Here is a 15714-nt window from a genome sequence, read left to right as displayed (position 1 = left end):
GCTTCAGCCCCATCCCACTGTCCAACCAGAATTTTAAGTTCCAAAAGGAGTGTTGTTTTTAAAATTTAAAAATTTTTAATTTTTGTGGGGACATAGTAGGTGTATGTATATATTTATGGGGTACATGAGATATTTTGATACTGGCATGCAATGTGAACTTATTACGTCATGGAGAATGGGGTATTCATCCCCTTGGGCATTTGTTTTTTTTTGTTATAAACAATCCAATTATACTCTTTTAGTTATTTAAAAATGTACAAATAAGTTATTATTGACTGTAGTCACCCTGTTATGCTATCATATAGTAGGTCTTACTCATTCTTTCTAATTTTTTTTGTACCCATTAACCATCCCCACCTCCCCCCAGCCCCCACTATCCTTCCCAGCCTCTGGTAACCATTCTTCTACTCTCTATGTCCATGGGTTCAATTATTTTGATTTTTAGATCCCACAAATTAGTGAAAACACATGAGGTTTTCTAGAAGGATTTCTGGCTGCCCACTTCTTCTCCACCAAGTTATCCTTTTCATCTTCAGGGTCTGAGCTCACCACATTCCCTGGACTGGAGTGGTGCAAACTCTTTCATAGATCACTTCCCACTGTCTGTCTTTGAGCTTTCTAGGCTGCAGAGCCCCTGTCTTGTGGGTCTTCCGCATTTGTTCTTCATGGCCTGGCTCTCTGGGACTCTCTTGATGAACACTACATTTTGATTGTAGTAAAGATAATAATGAAACATAAAAAGACATAAGATTCATGTAGTGCCAAGAGAAAATACAGTATTCTGTGCTTCTCTCCAAGACTTGCTGACTCATAATTAGGTTTAGAGCATGTCTAGAAATTAGGTGTTTTCTCGTTACTACCCACTGTATTATATGGAAGCGGGAAGCAAATCTGAAGCTTGAAAATCTATTAGGCAGCACTTTATCCATGACTCAGTAGCAACTCACCACATTTTCCACACGTTATAGATAGAAAGTGTGTTTTCCTATTTCCTCTGAAATATTTGTGTGGTTATCAAAGTAGAAACCTTCACATACAGACTCTCAGTTGGGTACTAAATAGAACTTTTGAGCAACGCAATAATTGCCTTTTGTACCTTCCCAGAGGAAAGCCCACGTTAGCCCATGCAGCACAATTCAGTGGAGCTCTGTTTTGAACAGCAGTTGTGGATCTCAGAGACTCCCTTTCTGATAGAAATGCTTTCAATAGCTTTTCTTTCCAGCTTGGTTCCCTGGATGCTTCTGAACCATGTGTCCATGGCAGGAATGGGTACACGGTAGGAACATGCTGGTCACACTTAAGTGGAAAATCCTCACACCAGAGACAAATCTCAGGCTTTTAAAATCGTCAGTCCCTGGAGTAACAGTAGATTAGAAGATGTCAAAAGAGGCAGGCATTCCAGGGTAGGAGCCGCCACAGGCTCTGTTTCCCTGGATTTAATGACAAAGTTCAATCTAGATTTAAGCAGATCTGTGGGACTAGGCGGTAGGGTTTTGCTCTTCCTGGTGATGCCTGACTAAGATCTGGCCTTTGGTCTATTTTCCTAACATATACCAAATAGCTCTGGCACATCAAACATCTTACTGCACAGACACCAAGCTTTCAATGTTGAGGTACAATCGCAGGCCCAGGGTGATGTTAGTGTAGATCATTTCTGTGCAGCGATCCCAAGAACAGCCTGTAGACTCCAGCTTTGGCTACGGGGAAAAATTAACATCATGGTAAATGGAAATACAATGACCTGACACGGACCCATCCTAACAGCGGAGGAAAGGGCCTTGGTAAAGACTTGTGATAATAGGCTGTTTAATTTTGTTTGGAGAAACTGGACTTTCAACAGATGAACTTCTTTCCCCTTGGATTCATGTTTGTCTAAGAGAGTTGTGGTTGGGAAATGATCCAGGATTCACAAGGTCAAAAAGTGACCTGGTTCACATACTGTAGACTCCTCCCATCTCACTCCACAGCTTCCCCAGGCAGGTGGTCTGGTGGGCTGTTGGTGCATCCACACCAAAAATGGTCACCCAAGGGACATATCAACCTCTCGGGCTTGGCCCTCAGTGGTTCTGGAAGGCTCATCAAACTGAAGTCTCAATTCCAAATAATCAACTTTCCTCTTCTGTGTTGCACTCTGCAGCTTGAAATCATTCCAATGTGCTTGATTAATGAACATCTTGTTATAATGCATGGGGAATTAAGGCTATTAGTGAAATTTTTAAAACAATAATACATTGGATTTTTGTAATACCTTTTTTCATGAGAAAATACATTTTCATAGGCAATCCAGTTGTAGTCTTTCTTAAAATTATCCCAAGAGTGAAAGAATAAAGGAATATTGAATAAACATTTTTAGCCTAATCTTTGGAACTAAAAAAAAAAAAAAAAAATCCATTAAAAAAAAAAAAAAAGAATTGTAAAGAAGAATGTCCTCTTTTCCCCTAGTGCCCTGGTTCCCTGGTGTATAAATAAGACATTTTTCCCTGCCTGAGACTGTTGTGTTCTGTTATCTGTGGTTTTGTCATTATCCACGTACTTATGGATCTACATGGAAGATTATCTTAGTAGACACATAACAAGGACCTCTGTATTACTCGCTCATTTTCCACCCACTCCTGGGTAAGCCTACTTATGCAGACTTACCTGGAATAATTTTGCTTTGTAATAACTTGCACAAAGCTCACCAGTGTATCCATGATTAAGAAGACAGAGTACTAGGGTGCGGCTGTGGGACTCAATTTTCTCTCTCTTGTGTTTTTCAGAAATTGAGGCGAAAGAAGCCTGTGACTGGCTCCGTGCTGCCGGGTTCCCGCAATACGCGCAGTTATATGAGGGTACGTCAGCCCTTCCCTTCGCTCTTCTACAGAGAATAAATCTGAAATGAACCACACGTATCCTGTGGTGTGTTTTGACTTCCAGATTTTTTTCTTGCCCATTTTGTTTCGCTTTATTTTTCCCTCAGCCTTTTTGCTATGCCCAGGGGTTATCCTGATACCGATTTAGAAATGAGTATCACTTCCCAGGCCCACTTTACTTTCTGCTTCCCACTACTAATTCCCATCTCTTTACCACAAACCCCAACTCAGTGTTTTCTTTCCAGCATTCTGCCTTCAGCAGCTTTTCTGCACTTTCTTCTTTTTCTCCTTGTTTTTCCTTTACTACTCTCACTTTTCTTGAAATCACAGTGAATTCACTGATAATAAACTTCCTAGAAGTCACAAAATTAACTGTCCTGAGATTTCTCTTTAATTCTGTTTACTTTGTATGAAAAATGTGAAGCTATAACATGAATCAGATGTTATTCTTCTGAGTTTTAGGTAAGGTGTTTTATTGCCAGCATTATACTTCCTTTCATTGATTCTTTTTTTTTTTTTTTTTTTTTGGAGATAGAATCTGCCTCTGCCACCCAGGCTAGAGTGCAGTGGTGCAATCTCCAGTTGCTGCAACCTCTGCCTCCTGCAATTTCCTGCTTCACCCTCCCAAGTAGTTGAGATTACAGGCACGCACCACCACACCTGGCTAATTTTTGTATTTTTAGTAGAGATGGGGTTTCACCATGTTGGTCAGGCTGGTCTCGAACTGCTGACCTCAAGTGATTTGCCCACCTTGGCCTCCCAAAGTGCTGAGATTACAGGCATGAGCCACCGCCCAGCCTTTTCATTGATTCTTTAATTGAGTTAACAGACATACTCATGTTCCTTATATCTAAAATTATAACCAAGACTTTAACTACTTCTCGGATTGTCCTTATCTAGTAGTGAACTAGTCGGGACCCCAACAGTGAGCAGATGGCAGGCTCAAGGTCATTGGCAGAGGATTTATTTCTAACAGTGCTCATTACAAAGGTGCAGGCAGGACAGGGGATGGCCGTGAGGAACAGTGCACAGTGCAAGAGCCCAGGGCTTGTAGTGGCACAGCTGTCACTACCGTGATCCCAAAGGGACAGGCCACGGAAGAGGGTGCCAGAGCCCAGGAGGAGAGAGGAGCCTCAAACCAGACCCCAGGAAGGAGCACAGCTGGCAAGAGGCAGCCTTCCGTGAAAAAAATCACAAGTGTCTCCCTCCCTCCCTCACTAGCCAAGCAAGACAGCTTCATTCTGGAACCATCTGCAAGTCACTCACATGACTTTTTTCACCAGACGGGGAATTATTTCTGTTTCCAACTCACGCTAAGATTTAGATACCCTTAGATTTATCATGATTGGCAAGGTGTAGACAGCGCAAAATATAAGATGAGATAAAGGAAAAAGTGGCAAGACAATGATAGTGACCCAGCATTGTTAGACTTGGCTATGCCCTCTATTCCAATGAGCTGCAGATTGCTACCTCCATGAACGAGGTACCCAGAATCAACACTATGTTCTAAATATTGCCTGTGACCTTCAAAGCTGGCATGAATTGTCTATTGGAGAGAAGTAGTGTTCGAATTATTCTTTTTGGATAGAATCAAGTTGAGTATTTTGCTGATACTCCAGAGTGATAAAGATTTTGCTACTAAAAAAAAATTTCAGATGATAGAACTTTGGGTATTTTTGGAAATTTCCTTTTTGAAGGAAAAACAATCTGCCAAATTAAGTATTTCATGAAACCATCAAGACAGATGCGAGTAACCTACATGTTAGGTGGATGGTGAAAGTGCAAAAGCTCTTCTCTGAGGCCACGTCCGCCTATGACTGTGATAAGGATGAGCTAGAAAAATGCAGGCACTTAGTGTTCAATCCCATCCAAGGTCAAGCACTTGACTGTCCTCATATTTTGCACTTATATTGTACTCCTAAAAGCATTTACAGTGATAGCAATTGTTTGCTCTCTTAAACATTCCCAACAATGACGATGGGCAGTCACTGCTATTAAAATCAGTGGCTTTTACAGACCTTGAAGGTCTGAATATGTTGGTGCTCATTCGGATAAAACAAAGTACATCAACTTCTTTGCCTCTCTTTCTCTCTCACAGATTCACAATTTCCCATCAACATTGTGGCTGTCAAGAATGATCATGATTTTCTTGAAAAGGACCTTGTAGAACCTCTTTGCAGGTAAACCATGTGAAGTATTTTTGTTTCTTTCCACTCTTCAGTCTACAACAGGCATCACTATACTAAAGGACGAGTTCAGCTATTCGGCAGGTATTCATTGAGTGCCTACCGTGTGCCTGACCCGGGTGCAGGTTCTAAATGTACCACTTTTAATGAGCATGATCAGTTTGTGTTTTCATGGAGCTTAAATCCTAGTAGCGGCCTTTGGACAATAGATTAGGAAAAAGACAGAGAAAGGAGAGAGAGAGAGTGAGAAAGAAAGAAAGAAGGAGGGGGAAATGTTATTTCAGAGAGTGTAAATGCCGTGGATAAGCTAAAACAACATGGGGATGTAGACGATGATTGGGGGGCGTGGATGGGTCAGTGGAGGGAAGCAGCATGAGCAGCCTCATCATGTGTGGTCAGGGAAGACTGAAAAACTGTGAATATGTCACACTTGGCTGTATTTTTTGCTAAGTCAAGTGATTATCTCCTCAAACTGGTATGTGTAAACTCAAGTAATTGTAGCAACAAACTGGCCTATTTAAGCTACTATTTTACGATAGATAGTGTAAGGAGACAAAGATGTATATATGGATAATTTCTTCCCCTTAAAACAATGTATAATCTTGTTGAAGACACTCAGTTGAAGAAATGAGGTATGAGTACCTGAACAAATAACAATTATAATTTGGGTAATAATAAAAGATCCAGGAGAAGCTATCTATATTCCTGAAGAATTAAATGCTGCCTGAGAGGTGGTATGTGTCTGTAGGAATTTGAAGTTTCATAACTAAAGCCCTGAAGAGAGGTCAGAGCTGAAGATAAGGATTAGTTATGGGAGATGAGTCATTTTACCAAGGCCATACAGCTAGTTTAGGGCCAAAATGACCTTAAAACAGTACTCCTAATGCTAAATCTAGTGCTCTTTCTGGTATATTCTGCGTTTGACATAGATAAGGTAGTAGTTTGAAGGGAAAGTAATGGTTAGCAAAACTTATGAAGACAGGAGAGATCAGCGCACATTAAATAGTGTGTAAATTACCTAATCCTAGGCTTGCTGAATCTTCAGACATATATATACATATATATTTTTGTGTCACAAACCAGTCACTCTTTGTTTTCTATATGAAGAGAAAATAGATTTGTGTTAAGAAATGATCTCTAAATGTTCAAGAAAATAATACTATGGGTTTGCTTACGGGGGTGGAAGAGCAAAGAACTCTTCAAATCATAAATGACAGGACCAAGCTATTTAGATGAGAAAACAAACAAACTCAATATGCCATTTATGGGAGCTTACAAAGTGAATGGATGATCTGGTTGTGATTCTGTAAAGGTAATGAATTGGAAAAGCAGTGTTTCATCTTCTGCATGTCTAAGGTACACACTGAGCAAGAGCAGATTCCTCCTCATAAGCATTCACTCTACTCAGCCTTGCAGCCAGCACTTCATCCTGAGTTTTCCCTCTCAGTTTTAACCGTGTATTTTTTTGCTAGTTAGCTTCTTTTAATATTTGAAAAATTATATATTACTTATCTTTTTCCTATTGAATTTTTGAAATTTATATTTTCATTAAGTTGAGGTATAACTTTTTTTTTTTTTTTTTTTTGAGACAGAGTCTTACTGTGTCGCCCAGGCTGCAGTGCAGTAGTGCAATCTCAGTTCACTGCAAACTTGGTCTCCTGGGTTCAAATGGTTCCTGCCACAGCCTGTGGAGTAGCTGGGACTACAGGCACATGCCACCACACCTGGCTAATTTTTGTATTTTTAGTAGAGACGTGGTGTCACCACGTTGGCCAGGCTGGTCTCAAACTCCTCCTGGCCTCAAGTGATCCACTCACCTCAGCCTCCCAAAGTGCTGAGATTACAGGTGTGAGCCACAGAGACCAGCTGAGGTATAACATATTGATATGGTTTGTCTCTGTGTCCCCACCCAAATCTTTTTTTTTTTTTTTTTTTTTTTTTGAGACGGAGTCTCGCGCTGTCGCCCAGGCTGGAGTGCAGTGGCCGGATCTCAGCTCACTGCAAGCTCCGCCTCCCAGGTTCACGCCATTCTCCGGCCTCAGCCTCCCGAGTAGCTGGGACTACAGGCGCTGCCACCTCGCCCGGCTATTTTTTGTATTTCTTAGTAGAGACGGGGTTTCACCGTGTTAGCCAGGATGGTCTCGATCTCCTGACCTCGTGATCCGCCCATCTCGGCCTCCCAAAGTGCTGGGATTACAGGCTTGAGCCACCGCGCCCGGCCCCAAATCTTATCTTGAATTGTATTCCCATAATTCCCACGTGTTATGGGAGGGACCCCGTGGGAGATACTTTGAATCATGGGGGCAGTTTCCTCCATCCTGTTTTCATGGTAGTGAATATGTCTCACGAGATCTGATGGTTTTATCAGGTCTTTCTGCTTTTGCATCTTCCTCATTTTCTCTTGTAACCACCATGTAAGAAGGGCCTTTTGCCTACCGCCATGATTCTGAGACCTCCCCAGCCATGTGGAACTGTAAGTCCAATTAAATCTCTTTTTCTTCCCAGTCTCGGGTATGCCTTTATCAGCAGTGTGAAAATGGACTAATACATATATATATAGTAAAACTGACTATTTTCAGTGAATCGGTCTTTGAGCTTTGACAAATGCCTCCAAGTTGTTATAACCACCACCACACTCAAGATACAGAGCAGACCAGGTGTTGTGGCTCATGCCTGTAATCCCAACACTGTGGGAGGCTGAGTTGGATGGATCTCTTGGGCCCAGGAGTTTGAGACAAGCCTGGGCAACATGGTGATACATGATCCCTACCAAAAATACAAAAATTAGCTGGGCATGGTGGCACACATCTGTAGTTCCAGCTACTTGGGAGGCTAGGATGGGAGGATTGCTTGAGCCCAAGAGGCAGAGGTTGCAGTGAGCCAAGGTTGTGCCACTGCACTCCAGCCTAGGTAATAGAGCAGGACTCTGTCTCAAAAAAGAAAAAAGAAAAAAAAAAGATATAAAACACTTTCATCACTCCCAAAATTCCCCCCCTCTTGTTAGCAGCTTCTACTCCTACTCCCAAATTCTGGCAACGACTGATTTGTTTTTTGTACCTATAGTTTGCCAAAATATCATACAAATGAAATCAAACAGCATGTAGCCTTTTTAGTATGGCTTCTTTCACTCGTTATAAAATAATAAAAAGTCATTTATGTTGCTATGTGTTTTAATAGTTCATTGCTTTCTATTTCTGAATAGTCTTCCATTGTATGGATGTCCTACATTTGTTTATCCGTTTGCCAGTTGAGGAACATTTGGGTTGTTGCCACTTTGGGTGATTATAAACCTACTCTAAATGTTCATATTCAGGGTTTTGTATGAGCATGTAAGTTTTCATTTCTTTGATGTAAAATCCTAGGAATGGGATCATGGGGTCTATATGGTAAGTTTATTTTAACTTTTTAATGAACCACTAAATTTTTCCAAAATGAAATACATCTTGTACTCCCACTGACAGTGTATGAGAGTCCTTACTGCTCCACATCTTCGTATTGTCAGTTTTTGTTTTGCTTTTAGACATTTTAATAGCTGTCTGGTATTAACTCCTTTGCACTTTCTTAATGACTAACAACATTGAACATGTGCTTATTTACCATCCATACCTCTTCTTTTATAAAATATGTATTCAACTCTTTTGACCATTTTTAATTGTATTGTTTTTCTTATTATTTGAGTTTTGAGAGCTTGGATATGTCCTAGATATGAGTCCTTTGTCAGAAAGGTGTTTTGTAAATATTTTCTGCCAGGCTGTAGCTTGCATTTTCAGTCACTTAACAGTGTCTTTCACAGAACAAAAGTTTTTCATTTTTCGAAATCCAGTTTTACCTATTTTTATTTATGCTTTTAATGTCATATCTAAGAAATCTTTAGCTAACATAAGGTCACAACTATTTACCCTATGTTTTCTTCTGGAAATTTCATAGGTTTGTGTTTTATATTTAGGTCTATGACCCATTTTTAGTTCATTTTTGTAGAAAGTACAAGATACGAGTCAAGATTTACTTTTTGCATATCAATGTCCAATCATTTCAGATCAATATTGAAAAAACTATACTGTCTTTACTGAATTGCCTTCGACCATGTATGTGTAAGTCTATTTCTAGACTCTCTATTCTGCCCCCATTTATCTATGTGTCTGTTCTTTCATCAGTGTGACACTGCCTTGATTACTTAGGTTAAGTCCTGGAATGCAATAGTCTGAGTTCTTTAACTTTGTTCTTCTTTTTCTTCTTTGGCTATTCTAGTGCCTCTGACTTTCCATATAATTTTTACAAACAGTTTATCGATATTTATTTTTAAAATCCTAAAAGGGTTTTGATTTGGATTTGTGGAATCTCTGTATCAGTTTGTGGAGAACTGATATTTCAACAATATTTAGTCTTTGTGTTAATAAACACAGTATATGTCTCTACTTGGTCTCCTTTGATTTTTTCAAGAGTGATTTGTAGTTTCAAGCATATGAGTGGTTCACATTGATAGTATCTAAGAATTTCATGTTCATGGTGTTAATGTAAATGATAGCATTTTAATGTTTGTCTTCGTTGCCCATTGATAGTATACAATTTTTTGTATATTGTCTTCGTATCCTGCAATCTTTCTAAAACTCACTCATGAGTTCTAGTAGCTTTGTAGTAGTTTCCTGAAGATTTTATGTCTAAAATGTTAATGAAAAGTTACATTTTAAACCAAGAATGAAAATTCTATTACATATTTTAAAATCAGGATTGCAAGGACAAAGATTGTCCCTGATTATGCAGTTCTATTTACAGGATGATATAGGTGGCTTAGCGGGTCAAGCTTTGAATCTCAAACGTGGGTGATGGATCCTTATCCACTCACTGCTGCATGTGATCTGAGATGCTTGACTACGTTATGGGCTTTTCATCAAAGTCTATGCTTTAACACCAGAAAATGTCTTTCAGACATATCATAGGGATGAGCAAGTACAGTTAATGTGAAATCATTTAGAGATATAAACTTCAGAATAATAATACTAGTGTCATCTAGAAAAATCAGGAAGTCTTCTCTTGTAGAGCACATGACCTGTCATGATATAGCCCGTAGCAGGATTCATACTTACATACCCCCAAAGGCATTACCACATCACCGTGGAATAGGGCTGCAATGCTAGACACCACAGCGCTCCTGATAAGGGCCCGGCTTGTGTAAAAATGGTTAGAGTGGCAGGAAGTTGTTATAACTGGAATAATTCCTATGGCAGCTATGTCTCCAAAAATATTATGAAGCAAGAAAAACATTTGGCTGGAGGTGTGCGAACTGAGATTCTCAGGGCGTAGGAGCTGTGGGTAGAACAGAGGCCAAAGGAGTAGTCATACCCGGGGTGGATCAAAGGAAGAAGCAGAGGAGGTAGACAGATGGAGGTGGCTTGGCTACAAACAAGTGTGGAGTTTCTTTCCCTTCCTCTTGAGATCCACCAAGACACAGATTTCCAGCTTTGCAAATAGCAGAAAGCAGGCAGAAGGAAGATCTCCAGTCCCAGGGGCATGGCAGCGCTTTTAAAACTTTGAGATTGATGAGTGGTTAATTAGACCCTCAGCCACTCACATGGTAAGTCATGATGGATGCCAAGACAGCAGTAAGGGGTTGTGATTTTCTTTGTTTTCTTCCTTGTGCACCAAAGACACAGAGATGGAGCTGGTCTCTTGTTTTATTTTTAAAGCTTTTTGGGCTCTACGTTTCATGTACGTATTTGAAATGCTGAGCTAATGCAGATCATAAACCGAACCACAGCCGGAGGGCAGGCAGCTTCTGCCAGGTAGACAGATGAAGACGAGAGTCAAAGAGCTCCCGCAAGTGTTAGCCATGACAAGAATTTCACTCACCTTTGGTTTTCTGCAAGCATCTCTCCTGTGTAGACAGTGAATGCCCTAGGTCCCAATGTGCTCTTGAAGAGTTTTTAAACAGTGTTACCTTTTTTGATTGGTTTGGAAATATATATTGTACTAAGGATGTGTCTGGCAGGGAGGACCAAGGCCTGGCTCTGAGGCTCTGAATATGTAAATGTGTAGCTTTCTCTTGCTCTCTCTCTCTATCTCTTTCTCTCTAGCTCTCATTTTAGGCCCCAGAAATTAGACAGGTTTGCTGTCTTTTGCAGAAGGTGTGACCTCCAGAATGACAACCATGTCTCACTGTCGCTCCAGCAAGACTGCATAGTAGACACTCCATAAATGTTTGTCCCTGCAAGTCAGGAAAGTGCATTTTTTATTATTGTGACAACCACAATTGTAATTGTATTCTGATGTTTTTTGTTGAATTCTTAACTGAAAAACATTTTCTCCTGTGAGTCATGAGAAGCTACTTGCAAATCTAAGTACCTAGGTGAGCTCATTGAAACAGTAACTTTATCAGAATGTAGGGATAGTCAAGGTGTTAAAATAGTTTACAGAGTTTGTAACCTTTAGTACAAATTGCAGTAAACCAAAGCTCCTGAATGAACTATTTTAAAGGAGAAGTACTATGTTAAATTCACATTTTGGTTTGCAGTATTTGCTCAGGCAGCTGACATACAGCCTTGATGCTCAAGATGATCTCTGAATTTCTTTTTTTTTGTTTGTTTATTTTTAGACAGAGTCTCACTCTGTCACCCAGGCTGGAGTGCAGTGGTACAATCTCAGCTCACCGCAACCTCCACCTCACAGGTACAAGCAATTCTACTGCCTCAGCCTCCCAACTATCTGGGATTACAGGCACCCACCACCACGCCCGGCTAAATTTTTTGTATTTTTATTAGAGATGGGGTTTCACCATGTTGGCCAGGCTGGTTTCGAACTTGTGACCTGAAGTGATTCATCCGCCTCAGCCTCACAAAATGTTAGGATTACAGGCATGAGCCACCATGCCTGGCCATCTCTGAATTTCTAATTTAAGGTTAAGCCAGTAATCCATTTGCATAATTTGTGTTTTTTAATAAATACTAATTAATTATGGCACATGCAAAACAAGGGCATTCACCTTGTTTGCTAGAGCTAAGGAATTGGTTAGGATTATACAGTATACCTATCATTGCCCTTAGTATTTAAAAGGATAATGAATAATGATTTTCACACGGGACAGGGGTGGGGATTGGAAGGTAGTGTTGACAAAAATGGTATCTACAATTTATCTATACACACAAAGGCCCATACTTGATTTGAGTATGTTAAATAACATAAATAATATTAAAGTATGAATATTGATAATATATTTTAAATAGTTTTCCTTTTAGAATCCTTATCACAGATAATGTACAGTATTACATTTCAAATTATTATATCATATAATAAATAATAAGTGACAAGTAACTGAGCCCTTGGGCAAGTCACTGGGAAAAGGATATGGGGGTTACATGATCACCACAGTCACTTCCACCTTTAAAATCTTAAGTCTATAAATAAATACAGATCCCAATAAATAGTTATTTTATTTATTTAAAAAGCTTACAAAGTGCTCATTACATACCAGGCACTGCATTGAAGCATATTACAAATATTTACTCATTAAATTCTCATGGTAGCACTGTAAGATAGGCTCCTTTTTATTTTAAGTTCTTCAGCATTCTTGTCTATAAAGATGGGCTCTTAACATTACTCCCCCTTTACAGAGGAGGAAACTGAGAAACAGAGGGGTAAAATAATGTGCTCACTCACAGCTAATAAATGGTAGTAGGAATTACCCAGACAAGAACACGTGACATTTAGATGGGCTCGTTTGAACTTTTAGTTTTTTAAAAAAAACTAAATTAATGCACAGAAAAGGCATCTTCCCCCTTCCCCACCCCACACCATGGACCCCACGGCAATCCTAGTGTTGCCAGTGGAGCCATTTCAGGCTCTTGTCTTTGTCACACGAAAGAATTTGAAAGCAAGACCAAAGTGAAAATGTAGCAGATTTATTGCAGAGCAAAAGCAAGAACATACTCAAGGGAGGAACGGGGACATGCTGAAAACAAGGAACCATGCCCAACATGGCCAGGGCTGACGTACTAGATGAATAGGCTTAATGAAGGCCTGGAATATTCTATACTAAGGGAATGGGTTTTCCAGGAAATTGATGGGCAGTTTTCGGAATTGGAGTGCCACCCTTTTATTGACTAAATATGGTTAATCTGGAACCGCCATAGCATTAGGTACGTGATAGAAGTGGGATGCCCTTCCCCGTGGAAATTTTATGGTAATGGGGGAGCAATGCAGCCAAGGGTTAGCAGTCGTTCATTTGCATAATTTGTGTTTTTAAATATATACTAATTAATTGTAGCATGTATATCTTGGATTTAACCCATCGTAGCCAGTTTCTTCTTTGTTACATTCTTATCTATGCCTAAAGCAGGATGGCTGCTGTCTGTCTGTATTGGTACAGCCTGTTGTAACCATTCTTTTCCACTAGGAAGCGGTTTCTTGTACTAACCTGTCTGGCCCTATTTGTATTGCTTTTAGCTTCCTGCAAGTAATCATATCTGTTCCCTGGCTAGCTGCCTGCCTCACTAGTCTATAGAGTTTGGGGACACACTTGAGGTATAGTCAGGAACAGACATAATAGGTTCAAATATAGGGGATTTTGCTAGTATATATTACTTTGTATAAAAATAATTTTATATATTTTTTAATGGCCTCTTTTGTGACCTTTTTCAACCAGGTACTCAGGATGACTTTTATATGCCTAAGCTTTTAGGAAGAATGTGTGAGAAGGTACAAAATCAGGGAGGAGATTGAGGGGAAGAGAGAGACTTTGTATTCTTGTTATTCACTTGTCTATATATATTTTAGGTGTTTGTATTGCATTATTAAAAACATTAGCAATGTTTTAAAAAATGCCTTGCCTTGCCAGATGCTAATGGCTAACATTTAGTGAGTGTTCATTATGCATGAAGTTGTGTGCTAAGCTCTTTATGTTGATCTCACTTAATTTTCATAACAGCCTATGAATAACAGGTGTTGTTCAGAATTGAGGATGAGCAGAGTCCTCCTGGTTTGAGCAGTTGGGTGGTAGAGATGCCCTTCCCTGAGGTGGGGAACAGCCATGAAGAAGGAGCAAGTCAGGAGGGAAGACAGGGTGGGCTGAGGTGTTGGGTGGATGAGGTGCCAATGTCCAGTGAGCAGTAGGATGCCTGGCCTGGAGCTGGGGATGGAGATGTGAAGTCACCAGCGTGTGAGGAGGGAGGCCCTGAGAGTACATGAGGTCACTTGGGGACAGCTGGGCCAGTCAGGGGAGGACTAAGAGTGGATGCCGGGGGAATCCTCTCTACGGGCAGGCAGGGGGAGGGGAAGGAAAGAAACTCCCTCAGGGTCAGTGAGGGGTGGGCTCCTGAGCACACAGTTCCTGCCAGACTGCTTTGTCCAGCCTTCAGTTCTTGACCCTCTCCAGAAATCTCTAGTCATGACCCTCACTTGAACCTGGACCAGTTCTCACTAGAAAAATTATCTGGATCCGATGCAATTGTTATAAACAGTTATAATAAAAAGCTAAGGACACCCTGCTCAATTTTCCAGTACAGGCACATGTGAATATGAAATTGGTCTGAAATTCCACAAACAAAAGAAGTCCAAGAAAACCTGGACTTTTTTTTTTTTTTTTTTTTAAGTTCTTTCCCCTGGGCCACTTTGGCCATCATTTTTTATTGAATAGCCAAGAGAGCCTATGCTCTTCCTTGAAGTCCTGATGATTAAAGCACATAGCTATTTACATTTATTTTCTTGCACAAGCTAAACGGAATTCACACAGTTCCACACAGATATCGTGTCGCTGGACAACATACATATACTTAATTTTCTTTGTATAGCTAGAACCCTCAGTGTTTAACTGCTTTTCTCCTGCACCTCAACTAATGTCCAGGGGCAGCTGTTTTGGAGTTTATGGGCTGGAACAGAGGCCAGTATTCCTGCTGCAGCCTGACCACTCGGCAGAACATCACAGGGAAAAGCTGAGCAGAGGTGTGGCCTTCCCTGGCTGCATGGTGGCACGGTGACACCACCTGCTGACTTCTGACTTCTGACTGTCCTCTTTCTTTTTCCTGCCCCCTGCCCCCACTGTGCCCGACACCCTCCCTGTGGATGGCCTGTGATTGTTGAACGGCCCTACCCTCATGGAGTTACATACAGAATCATCTCTTTGGCATTGGCGTATCCACCTCTGCTCTCCAGAATCTGCGTTTTCCAAAAGTCCGCCAGCATGGAGACCTTTCCCATGCCCTGCAGCTACAGCCCGAGGAGGAGGAGCTGCTCCCTGACTTGCCTTTGATCCCAGGGTTAGGAACACATCCTCAGTGACTTAGGTTCCTGAAAGTCTTGGAGGGCCCCGCCCGTAACACTCCCCAACAGGCAGGGCTAGGACATACATAGGAGCCTGGGTGAGAAGTTCAGGCTACTAGGCTTTAATCAGAATTGTCTGTAAGAGATGAACTCAACATGCCCCTGGTTGTTATTTCTCTCCAGCCTTTGGCAGGAATATTAGAAGTATCACAGGAAACTAGTCATTAAATCAGCACAAGAGACTTCATGACCAGTCTGAAGTCTGGCAGTTTAGATGTCAAATAGGAATCTAAACTACAAGGAAGGAGAGAGTCCTATTGTTTTCCTATACATCTGTAGGCAGAGGGCCGCTGGGTGTCTCCCCAGGCTTCTGTTTCAGCATGAGTTACAGGTCCCTGCGGGTCTGGGCCTGGGCACCTCCCAGCCAC

General features: G+C 40.9%; 1 protein-coding gene across 7 annotated transcripts in view; it reads left to right on the top strand.

Moving 5' to 3' along the window:
* STARD13 (StAR related lipid transfer domain containing 13) overlaps positions 1-15714 on the top strand; it is a 553194-nt gene that overhangs the window by 484916 nt on the left and 52564 nt on the right. For all 7 annotated transcript variants that reach the window (XM_021929385.2, XM_021929384.2, XM_021929383.2 and 4 more), the window contains 2 exons: positions 2760-2831; positions 4951-5032. In XM_021929385.2, coding sequence (XP_021785077.2) covers positions 2760-2831; positions 4951-5032 — 154 coding nt within the window. The remainder of the gene's footprint in view (positions 1-2759; positions 2832-4950; positions 5033-15714) is intronic.

The sequence above is a fragment of the Papio anubis genome, chromosome 15 (assembly GCF_008728515.1).
Source record: "Papio anubis isolate 15944 chromosome 15, Panubis1.0, whole genome shotgun sequence".
Taxonomy (NCBI): Eukaryota; Metazoa; Chordata; class Mammalia; order Primates; family Cercopithecidae; genus Papio; species Papio anubis.
The sequence above is the reverse complement of the archived record's forward strand: the minus strand, read 5'-3'. Positions and strand labels throughout refer to the sequence as shown.